The 15,149-nt window shown below is 34.8% G+C and overlaps 1 protein-coding gene across 1 annotated transcript; it reads right to left on the reverse strand.

The window, feature by feature from the left end:
* Window positions 1-8,512: 8,512 nt before the first annotated feature.
* Window positions 8,513-13,622, reverse strand: LOC106467668 (T-complex-associated testis-expressed protein 1-like). Its single transcript, XM_013928039.2, has 3 exons — window positions 13,466-13,622; window positions 10,840-11,852; window positions 8,513-8,890 (listed from the first exon to the last, which is right to left on the reverse strand). Exons 1-3 carry the CDS (start codon window positions 13,620-13,622, stop codon window positions 8,735-8,737), a joined length of 1,326 nt encoding a protein of 441 aa, XP_013783493.1. The 3' UTR covers window positions 8,513-8,734.
* Between the last annotated feature and the right edge of the window lie 1,527 nt (window positions 13,623-15,149).

Below are 15,149 nucleotides of genomic sequence, written 5' to 3' on the forward strand. Positions count from 1 at the left end.
AAAAGTTTAGTATCATAAAGCAAATTTTATTTGTAGATAACTCGTAATAAGACACTTATCATCTTGATGATGGTCACAACGTGACGGGACAACAGTGTAATGAGTAATTGAATGTATGCGGACAAAATATTGTTGGTCACGTGAGATATAGCGTTTGTTGTAGCGCGACTGTTGAAATTAAGTGTATCGTAAAGTTGTATTCGGAAAGAATAAACCAGTTTTACTAAGTAAGGACTAAAGTTTCGCTAAAGTGTCGCTAAAGTTTCGTCGGAACGAAGTTACGGAAAATCAACTAACGAACGGAGGCGTAACAATATGTTCCTCCGATATACTCTATATCAACTATAGAACAGGGACAACAAACTTGGTAAAAAGAATATGTTACTCCAATATGCCTCTTAGTGGCACAGCAGTATTTCTGCGGACATAGCACGCTAGAAACCGGGTTTCGATACCCGTTGCGGGCAGAGCACAGATTGCCCATTGTGTAGCTTTATACTTAATTACATACAAAAATAAGAGATGGGGATATACAGAACTACTGTATAACTCGTAATAAGATACTTATCATATTGATATGAAGCGATGTTTATTTGTAGATGATACTGAACTTTTAACTCGTAATAAGACATTTATCATCTTGATATAAAGAAATTTTTATTTGTAGATGATATTAAACTTTTGTTTGCTTCGTGAATGCCCTAGCATTTACTAGATTGGGGTAGTCTGGTATATATAAAGGATATTTCTAGAAAACGTGGCGTGACACTAGTCACGTGACCTCGCTGACGCAACAAATATCTTATATCTTTTTAACTTCGATGCATTGTTGTTGTTTTTTTTGGGGGGGGGGATTGAATGGCTCTCTTTCGTAACCATGCCTTTCATTTTGTGTATGAGAACGTTAAATTGTAGTTTCGGGGCTTACTGCTGTCCTAAACAATTTGCTGGGGGAGATTTCCCGCTTTTTTGGAGAATGCTCAAGGTTTTCTTCTTCGAAATACTATATTGAATTTGATTTAACGACATTTAACCATTTCTTCTTTTCGACATAGGACTGTTGAAGGGTCGGGGAAATGTAGATATTAAATACGTTACTCATTAAGTGCGACGCGCCGTATAAAAGTTGCTAAAACAATGTGCGATTAATCACTTAGCACTATCTAACATCAATATTAATATTCTTTGTTAGGTAACACTGTGTACCGTTATTTTATTTACTAGTCACTTAGCACTATCTAACATCAATATTAATATTCGTTGTAAGGTAACACTGTGTTATTTTATTTGCTGATCACTTAGCACTATCTAACATCAATATTAATATTCTTTGTAAGGTAACACTGTGTACCGTTATTTTATTTACTGGTCACTTAGCACTATCTAACATCAATATTAATATTCTTTGTAAGGTAACACTGTGTTCCGTTATTTTATTTATTGGTCACTTAGCGCTATCTAACATCAATATTGATATTGTTATGACATTGAGGTCACGTGACTAGTATCACGCCACCTGTTCCTAGAAATATCCTGCTCCTTCAAGAATGCCCTAGCATTTACTAGACATGTGTTAGTCTTGTATATATAAGACGTTCACGAGGTGATGGGACAACAGTGTAATGAGTAATTGAATGTATGCGGACAAAATATTGTTGGCCACGCAAGACGTGAGTTATAGCGTTGTTATAGAGCGACTGTTGAAATTAAGTGTATCGTAAAGTTGTATTCGGAAAGAATAAACCAGTTTATTAAGTAAGAACTTGTGTCGCTAAAGTTTCGTCGGAACGAATTTACGGAAAATTAACTAACGAACAGAGACGTAACAATATTCTTTGTAAGGTAACACTGTGTACCGTTATTTGATTTACTGGTCACTTAGCACTATCTAACATCAGTATTGAGGGTGTGTTAATTATTTGAGTGTTACGTTATAAACATTTGGCAAAATTTTCAAACACATATAAACAGAATGAAACGCCATATATACTTGAAGTATAAGGTCGTTGTGTACTTTATCTTCGCTATAGCTGAACTGATAAAAGCTAATTATGAAATGAGTTAGGTTATCCAACGATAATTAAATCTTATACTTATTGTTTGTTTGTTTTTAATTTCGCGCAAAGCTGCACGAGGGCTATCTGCACTAGCCGTCCCTAATTTAGCAGTGAAAGACTAGAACGAAGGCGGATAGTCATCACCACCCACCACCAACTCTTGGGCTTAGCCTTTTACCAATGAATAGTGGGATTGACCGTAACATTATAACGCCCCCACGGCTGAAAGGGCGAGCATGTTTGGTAGGATGGAAATTCAAACCCGCAACCCTCAGATTGCGAGTCAAGCGCCATAACCGTATACTTATTAGTGCTTGATAAAAAGTAATAGAAAAAACGCGTTTATTCAAATTAAAGCCAACTATAATTTAGAAATAATAGATTTGATCGTATATGCCTTTTGTGATTATTATTTTGCTCATTATTTCTGTAAAACCAATGTTATAATTACTTAAGTATGATTTCAGATGAAATAAAACTGAGGTTTCAAGATACCAGAATTTCGAAACATCATGAATTCTACAATTTGTAGCAATATATTCCCAACATCTGACATCGTGATTCGTCCATTGACTTCTGATGACGATTTACCTGTCCAAGAACTTTTCCGCGCAATTTTCTCAGAAAAACGAAGAGAATTTTCGCAATCACAAATTCAACAAATTTATAAAAATGTTGAACTCTGGACCATCACAGTGCTTGCTCTTGGGGTTATCTATGGAACGACCTTTGACTTCATCTTTTCTCTTCTATTAGGGTTAGCATTAGGTTGTGTTTTAGGAGTAGGAACAATGTGGTTGCAAGTGCACCGTATTTGCAGACAAATTTTCAGCCTTACCACTGCAGAAATAACGGAAACATATAACTGGATCTCCAAGGGTAATCATACTTTACTGGTGAGTAAAATGCACGGAGAACTTGTAGCAACGGCCCTAATAAAAAAGGAATCTAATGGCTCCTGTCATCTTGGCAAAATGTTTGTAAAAGAAGGTTTCCGTGCTCAAGGGATTGGAAAGTTGATGTTAAGTAAATGTATTGAGACCCTCAAGCAGGAAGGCCATGAAGAATTTCATGTTCGTATCAGTTGCCTCAACAAATCAAGAATGTTCTACATCCGAAACGGCTTCCAGGTGGTCAGTCAAGGAGTTTCTGTTGAAACGTTTCCTTTCAAGTGGTTCTACGAAGACATGATATTGAGGCTTGAGTAAACGTGAAATTGTGTTTTCAGATAAACAAAAAAGTTATTATCCAAGAAGCCATTCGTTTAATACCATAACTCATTAGCAAGATTCGATAATGAGGTTCGTTATATACATAAACAGTACTAAAACTTTATAAAGTACGGTTTTGAATGTCACAGCTGATGAAGCATTGTAAACCATTAGGCTTAATGTTTGTGATGAAACTCATATGAGACAGTAAATATTTTCCTCTTTTTATTTTAATCACAAATTGTAGGCCTACTTTTTGTTTGTCAATTGTTCACCGTCTTATGTCTTTTGTTTTTTTTGAAGTGTATGTATATACCTAGTGTTTTTAATAACGAAAATACAAAATAATCTTCTTTAATATCATGTACGTAATTTGAAGAAAGGAAATATATATGCTGTGAAAACGAGCTCTTTTTATTAACAAACTTTTAATATATATAACACCAGCAAAATGTGTTGCTAAGGGGCGAATAGTTCCACAGTGCGTCACTAGGAATGGTGGACAATGAACTTATCTATGCGTCGTGGGTAGATATTTTATGTGGTTCGCTCTCGAACCACCAGAGAGTGTTATTGGCTGTCATGTTACATAATTCTAATATTAACGTTTTTAACGATATTAGTTTATATATTATCGATGGGGTAAACTTTATCGTTCCATTTCAATAAGAATAATGAACGAAGTTTTGATTACATAAAACTGATTTACAATCTAGATAGAGGACTGTTTTACATATTAACTAGGAACATTTACTGCAGAAATAACGGAACCATATAACTGGATCTCGAAGAATAATCATATTTTACTGGTGAGTAAAATATACGGAGAACTTGTAGCAACGGCCCTAATCAAAGAGGAATCTAACGGCTCATGTCATCTTGGTAAAATGTTTGTAAAAGAAGGTTTCCGTGTTCAAGAGATTGGGAAATTGATGTTAAATATATGTATAGAGACCCTCAAATATTAAAGTTGTATGTATAAACGCAAACCTACAGCTGTATTAATTTTGTAATAACAGACAAAGTATTTGAATAAATAAAATTATTATTCTGTTTCATCGTGACTTGTTATCGTTTGAATACTTGGATAGTGTGATTTACATATATTAGTTTAATTTATAATCTACGTACCCTGAAATGGACTATTTTGCGTGTTAACTTAAAGTATTAGAACTCTAGAAATTTATTCTATGCATCATATTCATATCCATGTTCTATTTTAACTTATAATTATTTATCTTTAAATAAATCTTTTTGGTTCACAGTTTAAACTCCATGACATTTTTCCAGAAACTGTGGAAAAGTTGCTTCTGCATATGGGCAGATCCAAAGAGCACTCAACCATGAATTATTTTGTTTTCTATTTAAAGATTCAACATAACACTTAGAATCTAAATATGGTGAGTTGTGTTTCAATTATTTCTCACTAGAGCTCGAAATTGATAGTCGTCTACAATGCCTATTTACGTGTTTAGTGCCAGGCCCAGCAGGAAGCGGTAAAACTCAGTTTATAAGCCAAGGTTTACCTATCATCATCATTTTATCTATCCTGTTCACGAAAATAGTGTAGGGTTTTACATTAATTTACTAAATTAATGCAAAATATTTCTAATATTTAATTTGTAGAAGGATTGCTTGGATATTTTTAAGGTTACTAACAGTTTGATAAACTAAATGTTTTCAATCATTGACGATATTGTGAGTGAAAGTGGACAAAGCAAACGCGTCTTAACCTTTTTACACGTGGGAGTCCCATTTGAATTTTTGTATCGCACGGATGTATTTCATCAGGATGGTGAAATATGTAATAGTAGTTTCAATAATCAATATATTATCGTGTTCAAGAATACCAGTTTTTAGTTTGTTTGAAGTTAAGCACAAAGCTACACAATAGGTTATCCATGCTGTGTCCACCACGAGTATCGAAATTCTGTTTTTAGTGTTGTAAGTCCGAATACCGCTGAGCCGCTGGTGGGGGAGGGGGGGCACGAAACAAGTGTTTCCGACACGTATAAAATATTTTGAATAAGTCTATCAAGATGCAACACAACAACTCTTTGGTTATTTACTGATTGATTTAAAACCACAAACTCCAGAACAAATATGCCTCAGGACAGTACCATTTCCCGATGATAGAATTGTAGTGTATGAACCCACGTAAGATAAAAGTTCAGTGTAATGATGTGATTACACTGAAGCACAGGGCTTATGTGATTAAATCACTTGTATTCAAATATTTAGCCACTGGAAATATAGGTGTGTGTTTGTTTAAGCCACCATTTTTGATTGATTATATTTCGGACACAGATCACCGTCGGTGGGATTGGGTAACGTGCTACAAACATACATCATGTACTCTGGGTAAGTGGAAACGTCGACTATTCATATCTGTGGAGTGTGGCGAGAATGCTAAAAGAGAACATTTCGACAGTCTATATGAAAGGTAATGAGACATCCTAGGAAGCCTGCTTGACATTCCATGCTACAGTTTGGATAATAATCAACTTCCAGGATCAACTCAATCCTATCTGTATCATACGAGTAAACATTGTTATTATAGTGTGACTTATATTTATTTGTACATGCTAACTGAATTCATTTATTCATCGTAACACTTAGAGTTAAACAACATCAAGGTTTGATCCGCGCATTTATTGAATACGACACGTAAACAGATTAAAGGAACAATTGCCGGAGCTAAAAATGATTTCATCACAAGTATTTGTGAAAGGGCTTTAAATGTTTTAAAGGGTAACATTCCCGTGACGAACATACAAAAACATAAATTGAGAGAGAGTTGGCAGCCATCATCTTCTTCATCGGGATACGGTCCATGTTTTGGACCAGGTTCCAAGAAAGCTTTTGTTTGTTTGTTTGAATTTCGCGCAAAGCTACACGACGGCTATCTGCGCTAGGCAACCCTAATTTAGCAGTGAAAGACTAGAGGAAAGGCAACTACTCATCACCACCCACCGCCAACTCTTGGGCTAGTCTTTTATCACCGAATAGTGGGATTGGCCGTCACATTATAATGTCCCCACGAGTCGAGCGCCCTAACCACCTGACCATGCCGGGCCTGCCAAGAAAGCACCTGTTATGTATAAAAGAAAGTTACTAATACAGAAAGGAGTGTTCCTACTATTTCTTGTAGCTCCTGTTATTTGGTAGAAAAGCAGGACGGATTATTGCAAAAGTTGTTGACATTTTAAGATATGGAACATACAAAACGAATAGTTCTTGTTCTTTAAGAACTGGTACACTAATTTTATGAAAGACCAGTGTATAAAGTATTAAATTCAGTATATCATGAAATACATTCTATCATTCAAAATGATACATTATCCATAGATGATAAAGTGAAGTTGTTATGTCAACAAAACTTTCACCCACAAGCCATGGAATCCATTAAAGTCAAAATGGAGTCTTGAGATTTTAGGTAATGACGACAGCGTTCCTCAGAAATATAAAAGAAAGGTGAAATCCTGCGAAACAAAATCAGCTACTGTACTGATCTATCATAGAATGATCGAGAATAACTAATGATTAGTGGAATATCCATCCCTGACAGTAACCTAATCGACCTGATTAACGATGTACCATGTAAAAATGTTAACCCTACTGGATGGGAAGAATGTGTAGAGCAATTATCCTATTTGAAAATTCCACAAGAGTTAGTGGGAAACAACATCAGGTATGTGAATGACGAAGATAAGGCGACAACTAAAAAAGCAAGACCCAAGCGTGTTGTATCTATATGGACTCATTTTTAGTAAAGTATCACAGTGTTCTTTATTCATTTGTGTCTTGGTTGTCATGACAACCCTTTAAGCTTAGTAATATTTTAAACTGAGTAATAAGTACACTCGCTTGTTGTAACAGAGAAATGATGGTAAACCGAATAAAAGTAAGTGATGTGGACTAACCATATGAAGTAAATAATATGCCACGTGTTACAATATATTTACTAAAATCCTACTCACCCTGCCAGTTATGGTGGAGTAGAGCCTCTATTTAGATCTGTAAAAGTATTAGATAAATCTATCGTTTTAAAACAAGTCAAAGACTGGTTAAGTCATCAGGACATATATGCAGTACTTAAACCATCAAGAAACTGAGCGATCGTTTCAGGTATAGATGAACAATAGCAGGCTGATTTGGCGAATCTCTCTAATCCAAGTCACTGTAATTATCAGTTTATGTAATTTACTCACGTGCTTCGACGTATTTTCTAAACATGCATGGGTTGTTCCGCTCAAGGATAAAGAAATGCGCCACTCACAAATGCTTTCAAACACATTTTAAAACGGGTAAACCCTGTAAACTTCAAACTGATCCTGGAACGGAATTTACTAATCATCTGTTTCAACGTTATCTCGAGAAATAAGACATTCTCTTCTTACTAGACATAATGAGAAAAAAAACTTTATAGTAGAACGAGTTAACAGTACTTTTAAACCTAGACTTTAGCGCTATTTTACACGTACTTACAAGTATATTTCTGTGATCATATCACAGCAGTATAAAAATAAGACCAACGGACGTCAATTACTCTAATCAGTCTGTGATGTGGGGAACTCTTTACGAATCCCCCACCACAATGAACTTGATGAGACAGAAGTCATTCACTTATGTATCAAAGGCACACATCTTTAGAAAAGAGGGAGATGTTTTACTCATTGATTAAAGAGATACATGTTGAAGAAACAGAGAGGTTTTTCATTTATCGATAAACATACATCTTTATAAGAACAAGGTATTTCATTTATCAATAAACATACATCTTTATAAGAACAAAGTATTTCACCTATCGATAAACATACATCTTTATAAGAACAATGTATTTCACCTATCGATAAACATACATCTTTATAAGAACAAGGTTTTTCATTTATCAATAAACATACATCTTTATAAGAACAAGGTATTTCACTTATCGATAAACATACATCTTTATAAGAACAAGGTATTTCACCTATCGATAAACATACATCTTTATAATAACAAGGTACCTTGTTCTTATAAAGATGATAAGCGAAACGCCCTTTTTTTAAAGATGTTCGTTTATCGATAGGTGAAAGACCTTGTTCTTATAAAGATATATGTTTATCGATAACTTAAATACCATGTTCTTATAAAGATGTATGTTTATCGATAGGTGAAATGATTAAATACACGTATCTTGAATAGAAGAAGGTATTTCCAGTTATACCAACCGAAAGACGTAACGGTGGCGTTTCACTCAATTTCAAGTTGCAGAAAACCGTAAAGGAATAACGGTCAGTCAATGTATTCACTTATAAAGATGTTCTCATATGTAACAACAACAAAAACAAACCTAAAATAGAAACTAATGGGTAGGTGGCGTTGTTAGAGAAAAGTGATTTATCATAATCCACCTAGAATCTGCACGTCTGCTACACTCCAGCCTTAAAAAAAACAACAAAAAAAACTGTTACTCATCTGTAGCTATAACAGTGGTAGAGAAGGGGCGGTCAAGTGGTTACGACGTAATACTCGATAAATGTCATATTCCGCTTCCGGTCCGACTTGACATAGTCGTAGGTCCACATTCAACAGAGTTTCGTTTAGTTGAACTCCAATTTTAATTTCTTCACCGCCGTCCTGAAGAATATATATTTGTGTGTTTATATATAAATACATATATGTATATATATACATAAACGTATATAACTTGAATTTCTATTCGATAACATTAGGTTTTCAATCCATAAAGTTTGTTTGGTTTTAAATTTCGTGCAAAGCTACACGCGGGTTATCTGCACTCGCCGTCCCTAATTTAGCAGTGAAAGTCAGCTAGTCATCACCACCCACCGCCAACTCTTGGGGTACTCTTTTACCAACGAATAGTAGGATTGGCCGTCACATTATAACGCCCCCCACGGCTGAAAGAGCGAACAAGTTTGGTGGGACGGGGATTCGAGTCAAGCACCCTAATTACCTGGCCATGCCGGGCCCAATCCATAAAGAAACAATTCATATAAATAGTAAAAGAGAGTGTTATTCTAAACTGGGAGAAACCATTTTTCTGATTTTGAAATGCAAAGTTTTTGATTTGTTTTTGTGTGATATCATATGTAATTTAACTGCCCTTTAATTATAAAGTATACCTTGATTGTGAAGTACGAGTGTTTTCCTTCATAAAATTAAGTAAAATGCGCAATTAAATACCCTTATTAACATTTCACGTAAGTGTAAGTCAAACACGATTAAAAATTCACTGCGAAAAATCCGACTACCTTTAAAATAAAACATATTATTTCATGAAGCTGAAAAAGTGTTATTTGAACCAGAAAATCTAACTCTTGAAACATTTTCAGAATGTGACAGAAATAGGGTTGAAATTCAAGAAGTTTACACCCAAAATTCACCATCTATATCTTACCTTATGCCATTCAACACAGAGAAAGAAGACATACAAGATACGCGCACTTAGAGAAATTAATAATCACACTATCTTCAACAACAGTACATTTTTAATTAATATTAGATTCTCATCAAAGCCATCTATCTACAAAGATGAGAACTAAAAATCAACTGTCTCATCTCTCCATTCAACCTTTATATATTAAGGGTAGCTGTCATTTACTGTCACATCCCTACCGGTAGCATCAAGTACTCAAATAAAAATATTTATTTGATCCCTAACGACTATATTCTAGGAATATTGCTAAGCGTTGATAAATGTACAATATCGTGTAAAGTAATACAAAATACAGTTTAGATCCACTATTACAGAACAACAAGCGTATATAAACATGTTTCAATACCTTCACGTATTCTTCTCAGCACAATTTTTTTTTTAGTAAAAGCTCTTTTATGTATATTTTTGGATGGAAAAAAATATTTTACCTAAAAGACAGAATAGAAAATCCACCTTAAGTAATCGGTCAGAGTAGCAACAAAAACCGAAGTTTTATTATTCGTGAAATTTCCCCGACTGCACTTGCATTTCACTGTTAAACTAATATCTAAGCTCAGTTTTCATTAGCAATTTAGGTTCAAAGTCTTTTCTCCATTTTCAGGTTTTCAGGGATTTTAAAATAAATCTGACATTTTTATATTAAATCTAATTTCTCCAATATGTCAAGGTTTTTACAGCACTGTGGCCACATTGATCACTAGGTATTTTGTTTTGGAAACAAAACATCTGACTGCATTTAATGCTCATCCATTCTTTTCGGAAATGCCCCCCCCCCCCCCAGTGGCACAGCAATATATCTGCTGAGTTACAACTCTAGAAACAGGGTTTCGATACCCGTGGTGGGCAGAACACAGATAGCCCATTGTGTAGCTTTGTGCTTAACTTCAAACAACAATTTTCAGAAATATAGTAAATAACCTAATCATATCTAATCTCTATTAGCCCTATTTGAGAGGTTACATAAAGGATGTATCTGTAATAGTGCTTCTACGTATCTTATTTCGGAGACCAAATTAATAACTCAGTTACATTTAACTTATATTCACCTTATTTAGACATAATGGATAAAGTATATTGCTGTGGAATTGATTACAGACAACATCTTCCTAAGAGAAACACTACTACTCACCTTTCCAAAGTTATTACAAGATAAGTCCAAGTTAGTGAGAGTAATATTCTGTTTCAAAACTCTGCTTAGAGTAGATGTAGTTTTTTCACCTAGTTGGTTTCCACTAAGATTCAGTTTTGTGAGATGCGTGTTCTTCGCCAGTGTCTTACAGATGGTAGCCCCTCCTTCATCTTCCAGCCGATTGAAACCAATATTTAAGGTTTCCAACGGACAGTCTTTTAAAAGCGCTGTGGCAAGAGCTGCTGCCCCACGTGATCCAATGTTATTCCTAAAAATATTTAATTTCCGTAAAGGACAGCTACCAGTTAGTAACTGAACAATGGATTGTGCTCCATTATCTTCCAAGCGATTATAGGAGAGGTCCAGTTCTTCAAGGGCTGGATGGTTCTCAAGTTGAATGAGTAGATACTTAACTTGATTATCAGTTAATCCGTTATCTTTAAGTTGAAGAATCCTAAGAAAATTGAGTTTTGGAAAAGTATCAGACAGGTTAATACAGTCCTCGTGCGTTAGAGAAAACATGCCCCATTGAAAATTCATACCACAATTCCTTACACTAAACGTAAGGCTTAGTTCTTCTAAATTTAACAAGACAGTCAGCACACTTTCCAAATTCAGACGATCGCGAGGAACTTCTTGTCCCGGTTCTCCTTGACGTTTAGAAGTTACCTTAGTAACATCTATAGGCATCAATAGTTGTTTTATTATTAATCGTTTTACATATCCTCGACACCATGACAGAACTTTTGTCAAATCAGTATAAGTGTTTGAGCCGGGCAAGAAGTTTTCAATCAATTCCTGTAGATGGCGCTCGACAAACATTCTCTTCCAACATGCTCCATACTTCTCTACATCGCATATTTTCCACCGTGCCAGGCAACATCGTTTCCAGTAGAGCTGGTCGGGTATTACAGGGATGGTGACTTCAGGGGGTAAATCAACAGGTATTTTCTTAAGAATGGAAGTACGATCTTTTGGTTTTAACTTGTCCAAACAAATCGTTTTGGCTAGCTCTGAAACGAAGTCATATACTTAGGTAGATTAAATGATGCAACTAAAAAGTGTTTGAATAATTTACTACATAAGAAATAAGCATCGAAAGCGTGTAGCATATATCTTATTCTTGGCAAATTGTTAAACGGTATTTTGATATTTCAATCTTGAGTTGTTTGCTTGTTTTATAATTTTTTACCCGAGGCTAAGCAAAGGAAATGAGTACTTAACTCTCCCTATTTTTGAAATAAAAGATTAGCTAGTGACAGCATCGGCTGCTTAATTCTTCTTTAATTGAGTGGTAGAATTTGACTATTACTCTTATAGCACACCCAAGGTTCCAAAGTGCGAAGCACGTTCTTGTTCTTATAGCAACGAGTTTCGAACCACGGTCACTCTAATTCACAGACCGGGTATATTAACCTATCTTTGCTCTGTCCACCATGAGGAATCGAACCTCGGATTTTAGCGTTGTAAGTCCGTAAATTTACCGCTTACACACTTGGCGACTTGTTTTTGTCTATTTGTAGTTAAGCACAAAGCTACACAATGGGCCATCTGTGCTCTGCCTACCACGAGTATCGAAACCCGGATTCTAGCGTTATAATTTCACAGACATACCGCTGTGCCACTGGGGGGCCACTTGGGAATTACAGAAAATGAACTTGTTTAAAGGAAACTATAATTTGATGGCATACAATCAAATGTTGCATTTTTTTTATAAAATAATATTTGATCTAATATCCCATCAAATGTGACGAATTAGATAATTATTAACAAATAAAATAACACTGACTGAACAAAGTTATATAAAATCAAGACATATACTACTGTTTCAGTGGATGTGCTCTACTGGACCCTTACTTCACATACCAAATTTCAAGGCAATCCATTAAGAAATATACGAGATATAAAATCTCCATTTTGATTGAATTTCTTCTATTTTTTTTTCTTCGCACTGAAACTACGGGAACACTATTTGATAGAAAGGCATACTTAATTTTTATGGATTTAATTTTTCTAAGTTTGATAAAGTATTAGACCTCTACAACCTACAATTAAGTGTCAAATTTAGTCTAAATATAAGCCACAAGTGCAAAGTTATTCAACAGAAACCGCTAAATTTTGACCAACATTTTAGCGCACGCCTTCGCAAAACGTCACGTGAGCTATCGGTCTAAGACTTTTACTACAGCTTCACCTAAGAACAAAAGTGGACCGTTTTTAGTTTTTGTCATTCGAATTAAGCAAAACTATAAGGTGAAAGTACGTGAAGTTATATAAGTATTGGTTAGGCCAAGCAAACTAGATTAGCAGTTTCTAGCTCAAGTTTTCAAAATAATTATAGGGGTAGACGGTTATTATTTATTGCCAACTTTTAAGCACAAGTTTGCTAAATTTTGTGAAATTCTCCTAATTAAAGAGCGTTTAGCATCACATGATATTAGCTTTTTAAAATTCCCTAACTTTTCCAGGTTATTGGCCAACCTGTAATTATACGCCAAGAATTGCATAGGAGTCAGTGACTTTACTTTGATTTAACTTTCATTTTTTTAACAATAATAAAGAAACAAAAGGTATAGTTTGAAAAAAATGTGAAAGTTTAGAGATAGACACTACTATTTATACTTACCGACAAAGTTTTCAATAATTTTCTCAAGACTAAGACTAACCAAACACGGGATATTTGGAATGGCCCAGTTGGGGTTTTCTGGGTATGTTCTACGAAGATAATTAACAGCTACTTTTAATGGTATAATGTCTGAAGAAGCAGTGGTTATTTCTTCCATCTTCGATGTTGACCGCTCTGTGATGGAATGCTGTGAATACAGGCGTATATTACAACTATGAAGAACTGAATTACAGTAAATCTGCAAGTACCTGTGCACGTCAATTTGAATGATACTTTCTAGTCTTGTTGTCTCGTCAGAAAGAGATAATTTCTAGATCATTAGTATTGTTTTAATTATCCTTAGCCTGTATATCCGAATATCGATGAGAGCAAATTATGTTTTCATTACGTCTTAGATGATACAGATCTGTAGTTAGTGCTGGCTGATTAGGACAGGAGTCACTGAAGTGTGATGTATCTTCTAAACCATTACTTGACAAAAGTCTGCCTGTGTGTTTGTCTTGCTTAGAACTGGGGATCAGCCAGGCTGATTGTCACCAAACCTGGTATGTACCCTTATGGACTCCAGGAAGTGACAAAGTGGAGTCGACGTTCGGATCTGACCTTCTATGTCATTCCTTGTGGCCCTTTTGACTTTCTCGTGCGTTCAATGGGTACATCAGCTGAAAAGCTTTAGTTTTTAAACACACCATAAAATTATTTATTTAGTTTCATTGCGAAACAAAAGCTGTACGTTAAGTATTTCAACTAAATCTAACATTCTCGTTTTCTTCACATTAAAAATGAGGTAATGTATGGTCTAAAATGAAAAGCATTAATACACATCAGATAACAAAGTCTATGCCATGCCCACCTGAAAAAATAAACCAAACGAAAATACAAATAGTAATGAGTTTATCGCTTAATGTGAGCCAAGATTTTCAGTTTTGACATACACACACACATATCCTAAAGTTACAATTTACCGAAGTTTTGTCTTTAGACGAAACGTTCGTAACAAGACTAGTTTAATACTTCACAATAATTATGCTATTTGTGTAAAAGATATTCTAACTGAACAGTTAATCTCGTCTTACTATCAACCATTTTTTATAGTCTCACATTAGACAAAGCTAGAATTTATTGGTACATCTAAGTTAGGACTAATAGGAACAGTTGACAACGAAATTCAACCCACTTCTATTATAGTTTTAGTATTTAATAACACTATACGTATCTCAGTTTAATGTTACTGAATTGTATCTATTGTTTACATTTCTAGTTAAACTATTCAATACTGTAAACAAATGAACAATAATTTTGGCAAACCATAGCACGTCCTCGTGTTTAGGCCTAATCCTTCCCACTAAATGTACGTATTCCACTATTAGTAATAGTTGTACTACTATGATAGTATAAGTACATTACGACTACGAGTACCAGTGACATAAATAAACGAAAATTTGGCTAAGCTCGTGCTTAGCAAATCGAAATAAAAAGGCAGTAGATTATTAAAACTTAACGTATACGTAGTTCAGTTCTGTGTTATAGTATTATAAATATTAGTTTTTTCATACCGTGTTTTGTATTTCTGACATGGTTCAGAACTAACAAATATACCATTTAGTCTGCCTCTAGGCGAGCAAATGCTACTTGACGCATATCTCGTTGCCATGACGACTGTTTTTGTTGGTAACCGTGCTGT

The sequence above is a fragment of the Limulus polyphemus genome, unplaced genomic scaffold, assembly GCF_000517525.1.
Source record: "Limulus polyphemus unplaced genomic scaffold, Limulus_polyphemus-2.1.2 Scaffold2699, whole genome shotgun sequence".
Classification (NCBI taxonomy): Eukaryota; Metazoa; Arthropoda; class Merostomata; order Xiphosura; family Limulidae; genus Limulus; species Limulus polyphemus.

Bases quoted from the DNA above. Each gene is read 5' to 3' on its own strand.
- LOC106467668 (XM_013928039.2), bottom strand. From the start codon at position 13,622: ATGGAAGAAATAACCACTGCTTCTTCAGACATTATACCATTAAAAGTA. The intron at 11,853-13,465 runs GTAAGTATAAAT...ACTTCGTTTCAG, and splicing joins AATTATTGAAAACTTTGTCG to AGCTAGCCAAAACGATTTGT. The intron at 8,891-10,839 runs GTGAGTAGTAGT...TATATTCTTCAG, and splicing joins CTTGTAATAACTTTGGAAAG to GACGGCGGTGAAGAAATTAA.